Below are 22,196 nucleotides of genomic sequence, written 5' to 3' on the forward strand. Positions count from 1 at the left end.
TATTTTCTAGGTATTTCCTAGTTGCTTAAGCCTCAAAGAAACTTGAAACGTAGGTATTGTATGCTAATATGTATCTTTATAGTTGATAAAGTTCACATTGTGTTACTGGAAAAATAACAGAAAAGGAAAAGCTATATTCTAAGAGGATAGGACCTAAAAGCTCTAGCCTTCTAAATGAGCTGTTTACAACTAACCTGGAAAGGAGAAAAGAAAGTTCCATTGGTTTAGTTGATACTCGAAGGACCATGTTCGTAAGTTAACCCAAGGAACCCCATCAAAGATAGCAGTAATAGAGCCACCAAAAAGTTCATCAATACTATTGCTCATGGGCCATGGGTGTTGTCCAAAAAATGTGGTTATTACATCTGTACTCATTGCATTATGTTTAGGATTACCATTTTGACAGGGACAAAATTAGTTTAAGGCCTTGTATTTTATTTTTTGGTGAAAACTTCTGCCATATTGGCAGAAAAGGCTGCTTTACCAGTTACCACTACTTCCTCCAGTTTCCATATCATATATGTTGACTGTTTCTAGTGTTGGTGTCATAGTTGTTGTTATTATGTTTTCTCTTCATGAGACTAGTCACAGTCACATTTCTTTTTTATCCTATTAATGATTTTGTTGGTATGCATTTCCTTATCTTATGGATCTTAATTTCCTATTTTGGTGTCAATTGGTTCTGAGTTAGGTTTAGACATAAACATGGTCCCCTTTATTTTGTTTTCTATTATATACCCAGATACCTGACATGTCTAGAATACCAGTGTCAGATATGAATATACGATGAGCATCCAATATCACAGCAGATACTGCATAGACACTTAAGGCATTAACACTTGTAGGATATATAAAGCAGTATATTTTAACAAACATACTATAAAGAAATTTGAATGTGTTAGAAATTCATCAAAAATGTTAGAAGTTAATTAAATCTGACAGGATACAAGTATTAAGAAATGACACTTAGCTGTATATTTTAACTAACATATTATAAAGAAATCTGTATGTGTTAGAAATTCATCAAAAATTGTTAGAAGTTAATTATTTATCAAAAAAATGTTAGAAGTTAATTAAATTTGACAGGATCCAAGCATTAAGAAATGTTGTATTGGTATTCGTGTCAGTATCTATATCCTAGTGCCATCTTTTTACATGCTGATATAGTGTAGACTGTAGAGGCACCTTTATTAACTTTCTGATTGTTCACAGATCTGTGGATAACTGATGAAGCATTTCAATACATAGTTTGTTTCTTTCCCTGGTGGAGAATGGAAGAAGAAAAAATAATGCCATTCCCATAGTCAAGTCCTCACCTCCTTTCTAGATGTTTTTTTTTTGTCAAGCTATTTCTTCTCTTGGGTCTATGTGTCAGATTGTGTCAATTTGATGGGGTTTTATTTATACTGTGCACAGGTACGGTGGCTGCAAAGGGAAGATGGAACTACCTGCAAATCCATGTGCATTGAAGATATCTGCAAGCAATATGCACAATATTCCTGCCAAGAGCCACTAGACTTGAACCCTAGGGAGATGATAGTTTTAAGTGGCATAGACATTTGTATAAAACCCTTACAAAAAGCGCTTACCCAATTTTAATGTTGACTTCTGAAGTAAATGCTTTAGTGATAGTGTTCATGATAAAAATGTACTACCATAGTAAATGACAATAATAAGCTGATGATACTTCTTAATAAAACCTGTACTGCAAATAGTTGTAATTTCTTCTTTCCCTGGCTTCTCCTTTTGTTAAAAATGGGTTATTTATCTACTTTTACACGTTAATAAAACTTGTATTCATGATTACATGCACTTCAATGGGTTGAAATGGCTTATCCATGCACTTAATCATCTTGGATATTGTGCATCTCTTCTTTTGTATTCTTGCCATGGCTACTCCTACCCTCATTAAAAATGGATGAGAATGCTTTATTTGGTCATGTATTTCAGGTGAGTCATGTCCTCCAAATACGGAGAATAATGAATACAAAGAGGCAAATCCTCTAGATCAAGCTTGTGGTGTCTATGTTAATCCCTTGGATCTTTCTTGTGGAGATTGTGTTAATGATCAAAATGATTGCACCATCATTCAAGAGGAGACCATCATTGAAGAGGTATTCAATGAAGATGAAGACAGTGAGGATGAGTATGAAAGCATCCATAAACTTGCCTTTTTAGTCGAAGGAGAACCTGATTTTGACTCTGGCTCCCCTCAAGATGGTTTTGAATATCTTAGACGTGTGAGGTATCTTTGCATCATGTTCTTTTTGAATTTGTATGGTGGGGTGGCATTTTTGTATTACTTTAGCATTCTTAGTTTTCTTTCTCAAATATCAGATCTTTATTGGCATTATTTGAAATTTTGATTTCATCAGGCATTTTTCCATGTGCAAATTGGGTAATATCCGGGATTTTATAAATTATGCTCAGATATTTGAAAAATCTAAAAAACTATAAAAAAAGAAAATGAAATTTATTTATTTTTTATCAGTGAAAATGAAACTTATTTTATAAAACTTAAATAAATGTTAAACAAGATATAATCACACACTTAAAACTCAAAAAAATGACAGTCCACTATATACCATAAACAATAAGAGATTAAAACTCTTAAATAGGTATCAATGGGAACATCTAATTATTCTCATGCAAGATGAATATCCTTATAAATATTACTTTACCTTTTCCAAAAAAAAAATGAATATCCTTATAAACCAAGGTTAACCTTATATTCCTAATTCTTTCACATAGAGGTTCTTTAAGATGAACTCGAACTCTATCTTAAATTATGAGATCATATTAGTTATTCTTATGATTTATATTGTTGTATATTATTAATTATCCAATTAAAATTTTTAAAAGTTTTATATTTTTTAAAGCCTAGTTCAAGTTGTTGATTCAAAGATCTAAAATCAATAATTCCAAATGCTTTTTTCTTTTTCCTTAATCTTATGCAAAAATGTGTTTTGAGGATTTTCTATGCATTAGGATTGTTTCCTATTGATTTTTGGCAAAACTACAGAAAATTTCCTAATATTTCACTGAAATTTTGAATATTTGCATATAATGAATTTAAAATTTTGTTTATATACCATTTTTGAAATATCAGGGAAATATTGAGATAGATTTACTTTATTTTATTTTATTTTTTATTCTAGGATGTTTTTGTTTTTGTCCCTTGGGGAAATAGGGAGATTTTGGAGAATCTCTATATTTCAGAAAAATGCAAACTATGCTTATTGGTTTCTCTCCCTTGAAGGGTTACATCTATATTTGGGTGAGCTGAAGTTTGGTTTTGTTATTTAAATGGTTAAGTGTATAAATCACAAGGATGTAGGAGTTAATTCTTATATTAAAAACTGTCCAGTCTCCACAGATTGGACATATTTTCTCCCTACTTTGTGGAATTGTGACACATGTGTTAAGACACAAATGACTAAAACAGTGAGTCAAGTTTACAAGAAAAGGCCACGCCAGCCTTTAAAATAATACAACTGAAAGCCAACCACTAGAATAGAGTACATAACAGAATTGTACAAGTGGATAGGCTTGTGTAACTGATTGTATCACAATTATAAATAATGAAAGAAAGATCAGAGGGGGGCGACATTGATTTTGGAAAATTTTTTTCTCTCTCTCTCTCTCTTGTTTTAGGAGGTAGGCTCCCTCAAAGAGCTTTGCGTTAGGCAGCAACCTAACAAGTTGGTATCAGAGTGAAGATGCCAAGTACAAGGTCGTCCTCGATGGAGAACAAGGTCGACAACATGGAAGGGGAGATGCAACAATGTCAACAGACATTAAAGAAATTAAGGAGAGCTTTGTGTCCTTGCTTGGACGACTAGAGAAGATACCGTTGGGTTCGAATCGAGAAGGGCAAGAAGAACACAATGATACCAGTCACCAGAGCAGATCAGGAACCAATAGAATGGCAACAATCGAGTTTCCCATCTTCGCAAGGGTGATCCAACGTCTTGGCTCCTTTGAACGGAAAGGTATTTCGATTACCACGACATGCCTGGATCTGATTGCATTCCCCTGGCCTCCGTGCACCTGGAAGGAGAAGTGATCGTCTGGTACCAGTGGTATCGGCAACAACACCCAAGAGCTACATGGGCGGACTTCACAATGCCTTAACAATTAGGTTTGGAGCATCGACCTTTGAAAATTATGATGAAAGCGTTGCCAAATTACGACAAACCGGCTCCATCCAAGATTACTAGATGGCATTTGAAAGATTGGCTGTGTGCGTGCAAGGGTGGCCGAAAAACGCATTGGTTGGTAGTTTTGTCGGCGGACTAAGGGAAGAACTGCGACCGGAGGTTAAAGCTATGCAACCTACCACTTTCTTGATGCAACAACTTTAGCTCGACTCTATAAGGATAAACCAAATCGAGCAAGAAGAATTAATCGACCTCTGGGAGCCACAGTTAGACCAGGTATACCTAACCCAGAACCTGGTATCTTAGGCAAACCGGATTCTAGACCAAGAGTGGGAATTGTGGGCAAGGAAGCCAGTTCAAGCCCATTCGCCCTAGGCAAGCGGTTAACCTGGGCCGAGATGCAAGCCTGTTGAGAGAAGGGTCTTTGTTATGCTTGTGGAGACAAATTTGGACCAGGCCATCATTGCAAGATCCAGCAGGTATTCTTCCTTTAGCCCGAAACTGAGAACATAGAGGAGGAACCAGCTGACATCGGATTGCCAGTGGATAACCAAGAATGGGAGTAGTGGACAAAAGAATGTCCAGAAGTATCCTTGCAAGCCTGTTCAGTTATCTACTTTGGAGTGTGAGAGTTGTCAATTAGGAAAGCATTGTAGACAGTCTTTTAAACCAAGTAATAAAAGAAGTACTTCTGTTTTTAATATCGTTCACACTGATGTATGGGGGCCATATCATATCCCTTCCATAGGAGGATTCCATTACTTTCTCTTGTTTGTGAATGATTATACACGATATTCTTGGATATAATTGATGAGATCACGTGATGAGGTTCCTAACTTGGTACGACAGTTCCACCAGATGGTTCTCACACAATTTGGAGTGAGAACTAAGGCTTTTAGATCAGATAATGCCAGAGAGTACTTTGAGAAGGACCTGGCCACGTATCTCTTAGAACATGGTCTAGTTCATCAGAGCAGTTGTGCATACACCACAACAGAATGGAGTTGCTGAGAGGAAAAACAGACACATTGTGGAGGTGGCAAGGAGTCTTATGGTGTGTGCTTCAGTTCCTTTGCAGTTCTGGGGAGATGCAGTTCTTACAGCTATGCATTTGATTAACCGTGTTCCTTCACGAACTTTGGGGTTTAAGGTGCCATTTAGTCTTATTTTTCCAGATGGGGTGATATTTTATATACCTCTGAGGGTTTTTGGCTGTGTTTCCTATGTTCACATTCTTGGCCCTCATCGCAAGAAATTGAATCCTAAGGCCAAGAAATGTGTTTTTCCTGGGTATGCTCAGAACCGAAAGGGGTATTGCTGTTATGACCCAGTGTTGATGAGCAGATTTGTCACTATGAATGTTATCTTCTTTGAATCCACCTTCTTCTTCTCGTGTGGTTCTCCTCAGGAGGAGAGTTTTGGGGAGGAGAACTCACAATCTGTTCCTCTTTTTGTTTCTTTGGTGCCTCTATTAGTTCAGCCAACACCTCCATCAGTTCAGCCAGTACCTACATCAGTTCACCTGCACTTCCAGTTTCATTACCTGAGCCACTACGGGCAGCCTCACAAAAATATCAGTGCCGGTAGATGATGGTTGACTCCACACATCCTCAACCGACACCACTCTCTGTTAGTCCTTCTAAAACTCCAAATTCGATAGATACATCTCTAGTTTTTCCTCTTGAGCTTGAGCCTGTTATGTTTTATGATGATAATGTTCCTATCCCTAACACCATTGTTGCAGCTGATCCCACTGACCTTGATCTTCCCATTGCACTTCGTAAGGGGAAGAGAAAGTATATAGCCCACTGCATTTCACACCATCTTTCCTACAGTGCCTTATCACCCTCCTACCGTGTTTTTCTTTCTTCCTTGGATTCTGTGTCTATACCCAGGAATGCTACTGAGGCTCTCTCCAAACCTGAGTGAGAAACAACCATGCAAGATGAGATGGATGCTTTGGTAAAAAATCAAACTTGGGAAATAGTTGATCTCCCCCTAGACAAGGAAACAATCGGATGTAGATGGGTATTCACAGTGAAGGCCGATGGCAAGATAGAGAGGTACAAGGCAAGGTTGGTAGCAAAAGGGTATACTCTGATCTATGGTGTTGATTATCTGGAAACCTTTGCACCAGTAGCTAAGATGAGTTCAGTTTGTATCCTTTTATCTCTAGCAGCCACCTATTCATGGCCCTTGTTCTAGATTGATGTAAAAAATGCCTTCCTCAATGGTGATTTATAGGAGGTATATATGGACATTCCAACATGCTTTTATGAAAATATTAGTAGAGGAAAGGTGTGTAGACTTAGAAAATCTCTGTATGGACTGAAACAATCACCTAGGGCTTGGTTTGATAGGTTCAGAGGGGCACTCATCCGTTTTGGATACACACAGACACAGTCTAATCACACCCTCTTTGTGCAGAGGAGAGACGCTCTGGTGTCAATTTTGATTGTGTATGTGGATGATATAGTAGTGACAGGAAATGATCTGGAGGAGATTGATGATCTCAAAAAATCATTGCAACAAGAATTTGATATCAGAGATCTTGGTGAGCTCAAATACTTCTTGGGGATTGAAGTTGCAAGATCCAAGCATGAGATCTTCATTTCACAGAGAAAGTGTGTACTTGACCTATTGTGGGAGACTGGGCAGCTGGGGACCAAACCAGTAGACACTCCTGTTGATCCAAATCACAGAATTAATGGTGTGGATGGCAAGTTGGTAAAGGATGTGAGGAGATATCAAAGAATGGTGGGCCGACTGCTGTATTTGTGTATGACACAACCAAATATTTCTTATGCTATCAGTGTTGTGAGTCAGTATATGCATGCACCTCGGGTTTAGCACTGGAATCTATTGAGAGAATACTTGCATATCTGGAAAAGCACCCTGGCAGAGGCATTATTTTCTCAAATCATGAGAATCTGAAGCTAGAATCCTATACAGATGCAGACTGGGTAGGATGCTTAGATGATAGGAGGTCTACATCAGGAGTGTACCTTTGTTGGTGGAAACTTGATCTCCTGGAAGAGTAAGAAGCAGGCAGTTGTGGCAAGGTCAAATGCAAAGGCTGAGTATAGATCCATGGCTCATGGTGTCTTAGAACTTCTTTGGGTTAGATTTCTTTTGAGTGAAATTGGGGTGAAAGCAGAAGAACCTATGATGTTATGCTGTAACAATCAGGCTGCAATTAATATTGCCCACAATCCAATTTAGCATGATAGGACAAACCACATTGAAGTTGATAGACACTTTATAAGAGAAAGGGTAACAACCGAAGAAGTTTGTTTGCCTTATGTCTCTTCAGAGTTGGCTGATGTTCTCACTAAAGGGGTGGCAAAGAACAAGCTTGAACATAATCTACACAAGTTGGGAATGTGTGACATTTACTCCCAACTTGAGGGGGAGTCTTGAAGATTAATCAGTTTTATGATGTTTTTTTGAGTAGATGTTTTATCTTAGTTGTTAGATAGGAGGTGGGGACCATAGTAGTTATGTGAGTCCAAATTTTATTATATTTTTGAGTGTTATATATGTTGTTTTATGTTTTGCCGCCCTATAAGGGCATAGTTGTCTTTGTACTGTTATATTATTTTTAGTATAAATAATAAGTGAAGGAGGTGGCCAGATTATTGCTTTCTTTTCTTTTCAACTTCTCTTCTTCTCCTTCTCTCTTCTTTCTATCTTCAAGAAACTACTTTTCTTTCATATTTTTTAATTCAACAGATTTCTACTCAAGCTTTTACTAGTCTTGCATCCTCTCAAACTATGAGAGTAACGGGATTGATACAAGGGCGCCATGTGTCGGTTCTCATAGACACTGACAACACCCTCAATTTCGTCACACAAACATTGGTCAAGCAACTAGGGATTCCAGTCCAACCGTCCACAACATTCCGGGCGCATGTAGCTAATGGGAGCAACCTGGTGTGTGACAGTATATGCACAGGGTTAAAACTAAAAATACAAGGACATGACTTCGAGGTAGGCCTACACCCCCTAGAAATCAGTGGAGCGGATGTAGTTCTTGAAGTCCAATGGTTAAAGGCAACTAGGGCTGGTGATCTGTGACTGGGTCCATCTCACAATGGACTTTCAGGTGGGAAAATCACAGGTGCATATTCAAGGGCAGATGTCTAAGGATCCAGGGCCCATTAGCCTTGCCACTCTAAGAAAACAAGTAGCAGATCCAACCCACATCACTCTAATGCAGATAGGCTCCCACTGGAACATCCCAATTTTAGCCAAAGGAAGTAACTCCAATAGATATGAAGAATTCCACATACAACTACAACAACTACTTCAGCAGTTTTCAGTGGTCTTCAAAGAGCCTAAAGAACTTCCACTGGAACGTGCTCATGATCATTGCATTCCTTTGATGCCCGGAGTTGTACCCGTGAATGTAAGGCCTTATCGTTACTCTTATTTTCAGAAGCTAGAAATTGAGAGACAAGTGCAAGATATGCTTGATAGAAAAGTTATACAACCTAGCCATAGCCCATTCTCCTCACCGGTATTACTCGTTAAAAAGAAGGATGGAACATGGAGGTCTTGTATAGACTATAGGGCCCTGAACAACATTACTGTAAAAGATCGGTTTCCCATACCGTTGATTGATGAACTACTAGATGAACTCGGTCGGGCCACAATATTCTCCAAACTAGACTTGAGATTAGGATATCATCAAATTCGGGTCCATGATGGCGACATCCACAAGACCGCCTTCCGTACACAAGATGGGCATTATGGGTTTTTGGTCATGCCGTTTGGATTGACCAATGCTCCGGCTACTTTCCAAGCACTCATGAATGATGTATTTCGACCCCACTTGAGCAAATTTATACTAATTTTTTTGATGATATACTAGTATATAGTGCTGCTACATGGGATGGACACCTAGTGCATTTACAAACTACCTTGGAATTACTAAGGACTCATAAACTCTTTGCAAAGGAGTCAAATTGCGCGTTCGGACAAACTCAAGTACACTACCTTGGGCACGTAGTTGAAAACGACACTGTAGTGGCAGACTCGGAAAAACTCGCAAGCATGATAAATTGGTCCCAACCTCAAAATGTCAAGGAGTTACGGGCCTTCTTAGGCCTAATAAGGTACTATCGTCGATTCGTTAGAGGGTATGGACTGATTGCTGCACCTTTGACTAGTTTACTTAAGAATGGATTTTGCTGGACTATGGAGGCACAACAGGCCTTTGAGACACTAAAAACAACTGTTTCATCTCCACCGACGCTCACACTTCTAGATTTCACAAAGGACTTCATCATTGAATGTGATGCGTCAAGCCAAGGAGTGGGTGGGGTTCTCATGCAAGAAGGGAGGCCACTAGCTTTTTTCAGCAAAGCATTGACATCACAAAGATGGCCAGGTCAGTATATGAACAAGAATTGATAGCGGTTGTTCTTGCAGTTCAGCAATGGCGACCCTACCTTCTAGGGAGGAGGTTCATCATACAAACTGACCATCAGAGCTTGAAATTTCTGTTGGAACAGTCAGTTTTATTCCTAGAACAGCAGCGGTGGGTAGCCAAATTACTTGGTTATGATTATGTCATTGAATAGAAGGCGGGGCACACTAACAAAGCGGCAGATGCATTGTCACGCCAATCATAACTGTTCCCACTACTACTCACGTCCCCAACATGTTCCTTCATGGATCAGTTACGGGAAGAAGCCAAAAGGCACCCAAAATTGAGCAACCTGTGTTCACAGGTTCGGGGAGGACCCTACCAGCCACCCAGGGTGGAGAATAACTTGCTGTTTTGTAAACACCGACTGGTGATACCACAGGATTCAGTCCATATTCATCAGCTTCTTGAACTATTCCACTCATCACCAACAAGAGGCCACTCAGGAATTCTGCATACTTACAAGAGACTAGCCACCTAGTTCCATTGGAAAGGCATCCAGAATTCAGTCCAGAAATTCATAGCCAAATGTGTCGTTTGCCAAAAATATAAGGCAGATACCCAGAGCCCAGCAGGCCTACTATAACCACTCCCATTTCCTACACAAGTGTGGGCTGATATATCCATGGACTTTGTAACGGGGCTGCCCCTTTCCTATGGCAAGTCCGTCATTCTTGTAGTTGTTGATAGATTCACCAAATACTGCCACTCAGGAATTCTGCATACCTAACAGCACCAGTGATGAGAAGTCCTCTACCCTAGGTGGGATAGGATTGCCCAATATTCCTTTCGTAATGTAGTTATCCACCTGGTTCCTGATGATTACTTTATAGAATGATCTCACAGTAAACCATCCATTGTTACATTCCTTCTACTGCCTTGTGTCCTCTTTTTTATTTATTTTTTGATAGGAAACAATAACTTTCATTAAATTTAAAAGGAAAAGCATTAAAGTTGTCTCCTTCAAAAACATAAGGTGACCCCTCGTAACATAATCAACTTACAAACATCCCAAAATAAAGTCTCCCTATTAACCCCTTGCTTTGCCGAAGCGTCAACCAAACCATTTGCTGACCTCCTAGAGGAGGTTAGATGATTCACCATCTCACTACTATTCAAGCAAAGCCTACAAACGTGTGGGGATAAACATCAGTTTGGTCTCTTTCTTCGAAGCACATCCAAAGTGTTAATTTTTTGGAGAACAACTTCCCAACAAAAAGCCCTCACCTTTGAAGATACAGGAGCACACCGTGTAGAGAACACTAATGTGGGCCCCACTGGTGTGGTCCACACTATGTTTGTATGACAGCAACTAGTTAGCAATTAGTTATGTTAGTTTTAGTTTACACAATACCAACCGCTCTCTCTTTTCTCAAACCACTCTACGAGTTCTCCCTCTCCATCTCTCTTCTCTTTTCTTTTATTTTTCTGTTCAAAACCTAAGGCTATTTGTAGTCTTGTACGACTACTTGGTATCAGAGCAAGATCTAGGGCTTCTCATGTGAGTCTGATCCATCCGACCACATGAGAATTGCCTAGGGCTGGAAGAATAGAAAGGTCTTTCTTCGGCTGATTCTTGGAGGTTATCAGATATTGCAACAGCTGTCCAAAGATTGAATCATGCCTTTGATAACCATGAAGAATCAGAGAAAGATAAGAGGTTCAAGATCAGCTTTTTGATCAAGACTGGAGGTGGCGATCAGAATTTCAGAGGATTCCTGGATCAAGATCAGTGCTTTCAGAATTTTCTGGGGAGCTGATCAGACTTGTCTCTCTCGATTTAAAGTTTTGCTCTCTTGAAGACCCAGTAGAGCTGCTTCAGGACTGTTACTGCTGAATCTGATTTCTGCTACTACTGCTATCAGCTTCAAGACCAGTAGGCCAACTGTCACAGTAATTAGAAAGGTTTTTTTTTTTTTTTTTAATTACTGAATCTGAATTCTGCTTCTAGACCCACTATTACTAGTTACAGACCCAGTAGGCCGACTGTTACAGTAATTAGGAGGTGTTTTTTGATTAATTCCTAATCAAGAATGGAGTTTAAGAGCCAAGGGGAGGGTGTTTTTGGGACTGGTTCAGGTAACATGACTGAGAACACTTTCCATATCACAACTGTTAAGTTTGATGGATTAAACTACTTAGAATGGGCCCAATCAGCCATGATGACCATTGGGGGTAGAGGAAAACTGAGCTATTTGTTGGGAGATATGAAGGAACCAACTAAGGAGGATCCCACTTATGCTAAGTGGATTTAGGAGAATTATTTGGTGATGACATGTTGTGCAACTCCATGCAGCCACACATTAGCTGAAACTACTTATGGGCAAAAACAGCTAAGGAAATATGGGATGCTGTGAAAGAAACCTACTCTCAGTCCCTTAATGTTTATAGGGCTTATGAGCTGAAATGTGAGGTTAGAAATTTCAAGCAAGGTGAGAAACAGGTCTCTGTTTATTTTTCAACATTGAAATCTCTATGGCATGAAATTGACCACCATGAAACAATTGAATGGGAAAGTTAGAAGGATGCGTAGACTTACAGAAAGAAAGTTGAAACTAATAGAGTGTTTGAGTTCTTGGCTGGTCTGAATTTTGAGTATGATATTGTGAGACAACAGTTGTTGACAAGAGACAATGTAACTCTATCTCAAGCCTATTCCCTAGTGCACAGTGAAGAGACTAAGAGAAAAGTTATGTTACAACAGCAACCTTTCGAATCAGCCCTGGCAGCAGTTAAACCCAAGTTTGGGGGTGATAAGGAAAGGGATATGAAGAAAGAAGCTAAGAAGGACCTAGTATGTGAACATTGCAAGAAACCTAAACACACTAAAGACACTTGTTTGAAGTTGCACCCACAGCTAGTTCCAGCAAAACTCAGAAACAACTGGAAAGTGAAGTTAGTAATTCGGTGCCATCTAGACACCCTAGCTACTGTCCGAGCTACTCTAACACAACTGGAAAGTGAAGTTAGTAATTCAGTGCCATCTCCTCAGCCATCATCAGCTCCTCCAAACTCTTCCTTTGCTCATTCAGGTAATTGGGCCTCAGCTTACCATGCTTTAGCTCCAGGTAATTCAGAACATTTTTGGGTAATAGACTCAGGAGCATCTGACCATATGACTGGCTTGCCATCACTGTTTCTACCTATCATTTATCCTCTGGCAGAGACAAAGTGTCTACTGTTGATGGCTCCCTTGTTCCTATTTTTGGCAAGGGAGACATCAAGTTGTCTAATGCCATTTCCCTATCTTCGGTTTTTCATGTTCCTAAATTTAGTACTAACTTGCTTTCAGTTAGTAGCATTACAAAAAACCAGAATTGTTCAGTAACCTTTTTCCCTGATCGATGTGTTTTTCAAGATTTGGAGACAAGGAAAGTGATTGGGACTGGCTGTAAGATGAATGGAATCTATCTGCTTGGAGGGAATTCTCATTGGGAAGATAGTGAAACTAAGAGGTCTTTTGTTTCTCAGTCTGTTGATTAGGTGATGCTTTGGCACAATAGGATGGGTCATTTATCCTTTTGGGCTTTGAAGAGTTTGTTTCCTAGTCTATTTGAGTCTATCTAGATGTCTAGCTTGAAATGTGAGAGTTGTGAACTTGCAAAACACTATAGGACAACCTATTCATTGAGTAATAGTAAAAGCAATACTCCTTTTAAAATTGTGCATATTGATGTGGGGACCTTATCATGTCAATGCCATGGGGGGGGTACAAATATTTCCTGCTGTTTGTTGATGATCATACTCGTTTTTCTTGGGTCTATGTTATGCGTTCTTGAGATGAGGTTCCAACATTGACCGAATCTTTTATCAGATGATTTTAACCCAATTTGGGGTCAAAATCAAAATTTGTAGGTTAGAAAATGCGAAAGAATATTTTGCAAACCTATTAACCTCTTATTTGCTTGATCATGGCATTATCCATTAGAGTACCTGCCCTTATACACCACAACGGAATGGGGTTGCTGAAAGAAAGAATGGACACATATTAGAGGTGGCCAGAAGCATTATGTTTACCTCCAATGTGCCTATACGTTTATGGGGGGATGCTATTCTTACAGCAGTATATCTTATCAATCGAATTCCTTCATGGGTTCTTGACATGAAAACTCCATTTACCCTCTTATATCCTGATAAAGAGTTGTTTACCGTTCCCCTTAAAACCTTTGGCTGTACTTGCTTTGTTCAGATTCTTGGTCCTCATCGTTCCAAATTTGATCCTAAAGCCTCAAAATGTATTTTCCTCGGCTATGCACAAACTCAAAAGGGATATTGTTGCTATGAACCCACTTCTGGGAAGAGATTTGTCTCTATGGATGTTACTTTCTTTGAGGATGTATCCTATTATCCAAGGGTTTCTCCTCAGGGGGAGAGTAGTGAGGTTGGGATTAACTCCTCAGAAATTCCTTTACTTGTCTCATTAAGTGGAGGGGTGTAATTGGGAGGGTTGTCAGAGGTGCTGGGATGTGAGAGTCTATCATAGGCGGTGGAGGCAGGCTGATTTTGGTCATCAATAGTCCAGGCCAGCCCCAACTTCTTTTGTAGATCCAGATCCAGGTACCATAGCTCCTACAGATCCAGAACCAGGTACCACAATCCATTTGACAGAAATCACAGATGGGATACCTTCCACTGATGAACCTTCACCTTCAGTAGATGACCTTGATCTCCCCATTGCAGTTCGTAAAGGAAAACGCTGTTGCTCCACATCCACAACTCACTGCATTTCCCAGTATTTGTCCTATCTCCTATGATCATCTATCCCCCTCTTATAAGTCATTTCTTACATCCATTGCTAATATTCCCATTCCCAGAATAATACAGGAAGCCTCGTCAGTTCTTGAGTGGAAGGATGCAATAAAAGTAGAAATGGATGCCCTTATCAAAAACAATACCTGGGAGATAGTTGATCAGCCTAAAGGGAAGAAACCGATTGGATGTAGATGGGTATTCTTTGTGAAATATAATGCTAATGGTTCCACTGAAAGGTATAAGGCTTGATTAGTTGCAAATGGATTTACTTAGACATATGGTATTGACTATTTGGAGACTTTTGCACTAGTAGCAAAGATGACTACTATCAGATTCTTATTATCTCTTGCAACCAGTTACTCTTGGCCTTTGTTTTAGATGAATGTTAAAAATGCCTTCCTCAACGGAGACTTGCAGGAAGAAGTTTACATGTAGTTGCCTTTGGGATTTTATGGTGAAGAGATAGGAAAGAAGGTATACAGGCTAAATAAAGCCTTGTATGGACTAAAACAGTCCCCTAGAGCTTGGTTTGATAGATTCAGACGAGCCCTTGAAATGTTCGGTTATGCACAGGCACAGTCAGACCACACCCTGTTCGGTTTTCTTGGGTTTATCTTATGCATTCACGAGATGAGGTACCCGCCCTGACCCAAAACTTCTACCAAATGATCCTAACCCAGTTTGATGCCAAGATCAAAGTTCTTAGATCTGATAATGCAAAGGAATACTTTGCTAAGCCATTGCTAAGCCATTGACATCTTACCTTCTTCATCATGGGGTTATCCACCAGAGCACTTGCCCTCGTACACCTCAGTAGAATGGGGTTGCAGAAAGGAAGAATAGGCACATCTTGGAGGTGGCTAGAAGTATTATGTTTACCTCCAATGTCCCTATTCGCTTCTGGGGGTGATGCTATCCTCATAGCGGTATATCTTATTAATCGGGTTCCTTCTCGGGTTCTTGATATGAAACCTCCTTTTTCCCTTTTATACCCAAATGAGGAGTTATTTATTGTTCCCCTTAAAACATTTGGTTGTACCTGTTTTGTTTAGCTTCTCGGACCTCATCACTCCAAGTTCGAACCCAAGGCCTCCAAATGCATCTTTCTTGGTTATGCACAAACTCAAAAGGGTTATTGCTGCTGTGATCCTGTTTTAGGGAAGAAGTTTGTCTCCATGGATGTCACTTTCTTTGAGGAGACACCCTACTATTCTCGGATTTCTCCTCAGGGGGGGAGCAGTGAGAGTGGGGGTTTGGGTCCTTTTCTTCAGGGGGAGCGCAGTGAGGGCAGGGCTAATACTTTTGGGGCTGACCATTGGGTGATGAGGGTGATGAGGGTTGCAGTAGTGAGGGTGGTCAGAGGGATCAGGAGTTGAGAGTCTATCACAGGCGATGCAGGTAGGTTGATCCTGGTCATCAACAGTCCAGGCCAGCTCCAACCTCTTCTGCGGCTCCAAGTCTAGGTATTACAGTCCCAGGGCCCATAGAGACATCTTCCATTGTTTCCACTTCACCCCTTGCAGACGACCTTGACCTTCCCATTGCCATCCGTAAAGGAAAACAACATTGCACCACATCTACAACCCACTGCATTTCCCAGTTTTTATCCTATGATCGCCTATCTCCCTCCTACAGGTCCTATCTTACTTCCGTTGCTAATGTCCCTATTCCAAGAACAGTGCAAGAAGCCCTATTAGTCCCAGAGTGGAGAGGTGCAATGCAAGTCGAAATGGATGCCCTGTTGAAAAATAATACCTGGGAGCTAGTTGATTTTTCGAAAGGAAAGAAACCAGTTGGATGCAGATGGGTATTTATTGTGAAGCACAATGCGGATGGTTCCATTGAGAGGTACAAAGTTCGGCTAGTTGCAAAATGGTTCACCCAGACTTATGGTATAGATTACTTGGAGACATTTGCCCCGGTAGCCAAAATGACCACCATTCGAGTTCTATTATCTCTTGTAGCAAGCCACAATTGGCCTTTGTGCCAAATGAACGCTAAAAATGCTTTTCTGAATGGAGACCTGCAGGAAGAGGTTTACATGCAGTTGCCTCCTGGATTCTATGATACAAAGATAGGTAAGAAGGTCTGCCGGCTCAATAAGGCATTGTATGGATTGAAGCAGTCACCTAGAGCTTGGTTCGATAGATTCAAACTAGCCCTTGGGAAGTTCGGTTATGTACAGGCCCAGTCAGATCATACACTGTTCATCAAGAGGGTGGAGTCCTCTCTGACACTACTTGTAGTATATGTTGATGATATTGTGGTGACAGGAAATGACAACCATGAAATTGAGCCCCTCAAATATTTCCTTCATCAAGAGTTTGAGGTGAAAGATCTTGGTGCTCTTTGATATTTTTTGGGTATTGAGGTTGCTAGATCTGAACAGGGGATCTTTGTGTCTCAGCGGAAATATGTTCTAGATCTGTTGGCAGAAACTGGAAAGTTAGGTGTCAAGCCTGCGAATACACCCATTGAACAGAACCACAGGATTAATGCAGAGAGTGGGGAGCCTCTTGAAGACAAAGTTATGTTCCAGTGATTAGTGGGAAAGCTCCTATATCTCTGCCTCACTCGGCCATATATCAGTTATGCAGTTAGTGTTGTCAGTCAGTACATGCATTCTCCTAGAACCACGCACCTTCTTGCAGTAGAAAGAATATTATCATACTTGAAGAGATGCCCGGGTAGAGGTATACTATTCAAGAACATTGACCACATGAAGGTGGAGGTCTATACAGATGCCGATTGGGCTGGGAGTGTTGATGACAGAAGGTCTACCTCTGGATATTGTACCCTTGTGGGAGGTAACCTTGTCTCTTGGAGGAGTAAGAAACAGAGTGTTGTTTCCCGATCTAGTGCTGAAGCTGAATACATGTCAATGGCTAACGGAGTGGCTGAAATTCTATGGCTAAGATCACTACTTGAGGAGTTGGGTATTGAGTATGAGAAGCCCCTGATGCTGTATTGTGATAATCAAGCGGCTATTAATATAGCACACAATCCGGTGCAACATGACAGAACCAAACATATTGAAGTTGATCGACATTTTGTACGAGAGAGGGTCTCATCACAAGAAGTGTGTCTCCCGTACATCACCTTCAACATGCAGCTAGCAGATATCCCCACCAAAGTTATACCAAGGAAGAAGCTAGAAGCGGATCTATCCAAGTTGGGAATGATAAACATTTATTCCCAAATTGAGGGGGAGTGTAGAGAACACTGATGTGGGCCCCACAGCTACGGTCCCACTCTGTTCGTAGGGTAGAAGGTGTTTTAGTCTTTCTAGGGTTAGCTGGTGGTCAGTTAGTTATGTCAGTTGTTATTTATTTCAGTCTTATTTTATTTTATTTGTTATGTAAATATTAAGGGGAGATCTGTCCTTTCCATGTAATGAGCATAACCTATAAATACTAAATAAAGTGGCGGCGGCAGAACATTATGCTTCTGTTCCTGCTTTCAACTCTTGTGTTTTACTGCTCTCTCTTCTCTCTTTCTCCTCTCTTATCTATACCTTTTTCTCCTATTTTCGAACCTGAAATCCATTAGGGTTCAAGACTGATAGCAGTCTTGAACATCTACTTAAACAATAAGGGTAATTCAGCCCTTTTGCCCTTCTTGTAATCCTTTTACACTTAAAACATTATGAATATAAATTTAAAGAGGGGGCAGCTATTTACACAATACCAACCGCTCTCTCTTTTCTCAAACCACTCTTCGAGTTCTCCTTCTCCATCTCTCTTTTCCTCCTCTCCTCTTCTCTTTTCTTTTATTTTTCTGTTCAAAACCTAAGGCTATTTGTAGTCTTGTATGACTACTCACCACACTTCTTTAATAGGAAAAGAGGTAACCAAGTTAGTGGATTGCAATAGAGCATTGGAAAATGAAGAACAAAGAAAAACCTAAGGAGGACTCTGACCAAATTCTACCCTCAAGAGAAGACTAATCTAGAAACATTGAGTTTAGAAGAGAAATTAGTTCATTTGCCAAGCCCACTTCGGAGTCCCTTAATCCTAGATCCCAAGAATCCCCTAAGACACAAAAAGAAAAAATGACTTTAAATTTGCTCAAAGAGAGGGAATAGATGATCGGGAACCTGTTCTTAGGAGGAGAGTCCCCAATCCAAGTGTCCTCCCTAAAAAGAACTTTATTACCCAAGCATGGATCATACCCAATGAAAGGAGAAAAAGTGGGCAGCATGCCAACAATGTCTTTCCATGGGAAGGAATGCAAAGCCCTAATTAGGGTCAAGACCAGCATCCCATCCACTAGCTGCCATTCCATGGATATTTCCTACTACTCTATGCCATAAGCTTTCCTGCTCCTTGGGAAATCTCCACAACCACTTACCTAGCAGCATTATGTTTCTTAATCTGACATTTCCAATCCCTAAACCCCTTTATCTAAACCACTTCCAGCTACCAAATGATCCTTTTTTGAATCTCTTGGTTCCTAAAGAAGGTCTCATTATCTTTTCAATATGATCCACTACCTTAACATGCAATTTGAAGGTAGACAAGAACACTGGCAGATTTGGTAGTACAAACTTGATTAAAGTGATTACCCCCTAGTGACAGTGAGATGTAGCTTTTTTTTTTTTGATCAATAACTGAAACATATTCATTGATATGGAAGAAAATTAAGCATCAGAATTACAACAGGGAGAGAGAACCTCTCTTTTTATTTTTGAAAGGTAAAGTAATTTTATTCAAGAAGGAAAAAGATACAACAAGGCCCATACCAAAAGGAAGGCCTAGAAACAACTCAAGTTATAGACTCCACAAAGACTGAGTTTTAAACAACCGAGGCAAGTCCAGGTGCTTGAAATCATGAGTAACAGACACCCAAGAAATCAGCTTGCCCACAGCTCTCTGCACTAACTCTTATGGATTCTTAACTCTGTTACCAAAAAATCTGTTATTTCTTTCAGACCAAATGGACCACAAAACAGCTGCTGGTATGGTTTTCCACACTAATTATCCCCTCTTATTTAAGCCTTTGATTTTCCAACAGCACAGAAGATCCTTGACAGACCTTGGCATAACCCAGCTGATCCCCAAAGCTTTTAAGAAATGCTCTCACACCAAGGAGGAAATAGGACACTGAAGGGTGGTCTGTTGTTTCTGGGTGGATGCCACACAGACCACAAGAGGAGTCCAGATGCTGGATGCCTCATCTCTCCAAATTAGACCTAGACAGACATTTATCTAGAGCCATTATCCATATAAGAAAATTGGATTTAGAGGGACTTGTTGGATTCCAAATCTGATTGGCAGGAAAAACCGTAGAACCTGAACTGCTTAGCTTGAAGGCTAAGGATTTAACAGTGAGGCAGCCATCAGAATTCCATTTCCAACTCCATTCATCCTCCAAATTTATATATATCCTCTTTTTCTGTAGAAGCTCCTGCAGCTCCACAATGTCTACCAACTCCCAGTCAAACAAGTTTCTCTCGAAGGGGGTGGGGGGTGTCCAAGTAATATAATCTCCAGAAAAGTTAGAAGTCTCAGCCACTGATGAATTTTGGTTAGCAACACACTGAAATAGGAGAGGAAAGGCTTCAGCCAGAGGGCCCTCCAAGCACCAAGGGTTCTTCCAAAAGTTAATTCTATCCCCTTTTCCAACCTTAAAACTGACACCTTCCAAGAATGCGGGAATACTTTCATGATGCCCTTCCAAAGAGAGCTGCCCCAATTTGGAGGAGGATTCCTAGATCTCTAGTTACCCCACTCTACCCCATATTTTGCAGCTAAAAGGTTTCTCCACCAAGCGTTCCTTTCAGAAGCAAATCTCCAAATCCACTTACTGAGAAGAGATGAAATTAAACTTCTTCTTCCTTATTCCCAGCTCACCTTCTTCCTTGAGGAGGCACACTTTGTCTCACTTGACTAGGTACAATTTCTTTTCATCTTCCCAACCCTTCCAGAGGAAATTTCTCTATAACTGCTCCAATCTTTTTGCTGTTTTGCTTGGGATAGGGAAGAGAGAAAGAAAATAAGTGGGGAGGTTAGAAAGATTACTCTTTATCAGAGTCACCCTACCCCCAAACCCAAGCCAACACCTCAGCATAGTTTTCTAAATTTGAAACTTTACAGGGAGGAACTCTATCTGGCAAGCAAACATGTTCCCAGAATTTGACAAGGTTCCCAGAGCATGGTTTATACCTGATATATATGGTCAGAAGGAAGGAAGAGTGGCATGGATGGCTTTCCATGGAAGCTCTTGTAGCCCTAACCTGAACTCCAGACTCCCAGCCTTTAGCCACAAGACCATGAATGCTAATACCACCTTTGCCCACAACGTTTCTCCATCCTCTGGCAGTCTCCACAACCATTTACCTAACAAAGCAGTATTTCTTTCCTATATATTCCCAATGCCTAGACCACCATACTCCTTACCCCGACACACCATCTCCCAATTTACCCTATGATCTTTTTAGTCCGCACCTAGTTCCCAAAGAAAGTCCCTCATCAGTTTTTCCAACCTTTTGCTAACCCCAAGTGGAATCCTAAAGACTGGCATGAAATATATCGGTAAATTAGCTAAAGTGGCTCTAATCAAGGTAATCCTTCCTCCCAAAGATAACCAATTACTTTTCCATGAGGCCAGTTTCCTAGTGAATCTCTCCACTGCAGGATTTCAAAAACTGCTATTCCTTTAGGGCTATCCTCTAAAGGAAGACCCAAATAGTTCAAGGGCCATCGAGAGACCACACAACCTAAAATTTCTTCTCTCTCAGTTATTTCCTCCTCATTCATATTCAAACCGACAATACAACTTTTATGAAGGTTGATTTTCAGGTTGGACATTTTTTCAAAGAGCTCCATAATCTGGTTTAGGTTCCTTACCCAGTTCAAATCCTTGCCAATCTCTTTGTGAATCTTTCCAGCACTGGGTACTAGAAACTCTCTAACCTTGGATTTCCCCCCACAGATAAGCCTTAGTACTTTAAAGGTCACTCACTTATCTCATAGCCTAAGATTGTAGCCAAGGAAGACAACACCTCTCTAGGCTCTCCTTGCCTATTTGCCCCAGCTACACAGTTTTTGTTCCAATTTACTCTCAAGTTGGAGATGCTTTCAAAACACTCTACCAACAATTCGAGATTATCCATCCATCTGGTTCACTACTACCTTGCATCCTCTTCTGAAGGAACAATTCATTGTTCTTCAAGCTTCTGCAATAGAGAAGTTATCTCTTCAAGTTCTTGATCCAAAGGAGGCTCCCTAAATGTAGGACACCATATCACCTGATCCCCTCTTACTTGAAAGTGCTATTAGTTGTGATATTCATAACACTCAACCTATAAAGTCTTGGACGTAACGATAAAACTTCCCCACCCCACACCATTTGTCCTTGGAAAACTTCACCCGTGTTGTACCCTTCCCCACTTTAAATTTTCTGTACCTTGTGAAGCTTTGTTGAAATTTCATGATTCCTTTCCACACGCTAAGCATGCCTCCAGCAAACATAATCTCTTTGGAGGATTTCCACCTGGAGCCTCCACTCTAATTATCTTCTTGCCAGAAATGCTGACTTCATATTCCTTCTGCCATTATAGGAACTCAAGTCGCAAGACATGAGCTCTAGAAATCTAAAATTTTGTCATCAAGAACTTTCTCTTAGGCTACTCCATGCAAACAATCTCATCCCTTCAATCTGCTGTTAAGATAAAGGAAAAAAAACAGAAAAAAAAACAATGGGCTAAAGGTTGTTCTCCAATCACCTACTGTATCAGTAATGTGTATTGCCGTTCATTCCAAAACGTGGTAGGATACATAGTGATAAAAATTTATTAATCACCTAATGCAAGCCATCAAAGGTGGGAACAAAAAGACAAAATCCTAGGTTAT

The 22,196-nt window shown here is 40.3% G+C and overlaps 1 protein-coding gene across 1 annotated transcript in view; it reads left to right on the plus strand.

Moving 5' to 3' along the window:
- Nucleotides 1–22,196, plus strand: part of LOC148868980 (uncharacterized) — a 47,687-nt gene that overhangs the window by 3,327 nt on the left and 22,164 nt on the right. Inside the window, exon 2 of the mRNA XM_088973836.1 lies at nucleotides 1,951–2,245. Coding sequence (XP_088829962.1) covers nucleotides 1,951–2,245 — 295 coding nt within the window. The remainder of the gene's footprint in view (nucleotides 1–1,950; nucleotides 2,246–22,196) is intronic.

This window comes from Nelumbo lutea, chromosome 2, assembly GCF_056320005.1.
Source record: "Nelumbo lutea isolate HS-2025 chromosome 2, American lotus-T2T, whole genome shotgun sequence".
Lineage (NCBI taxonomy): Eukaryota > Viridiplantae > Streptophyta > Magnoliopsida > Proteales > Nelumbonaceae > Nelumbo > Nelumbo lutea.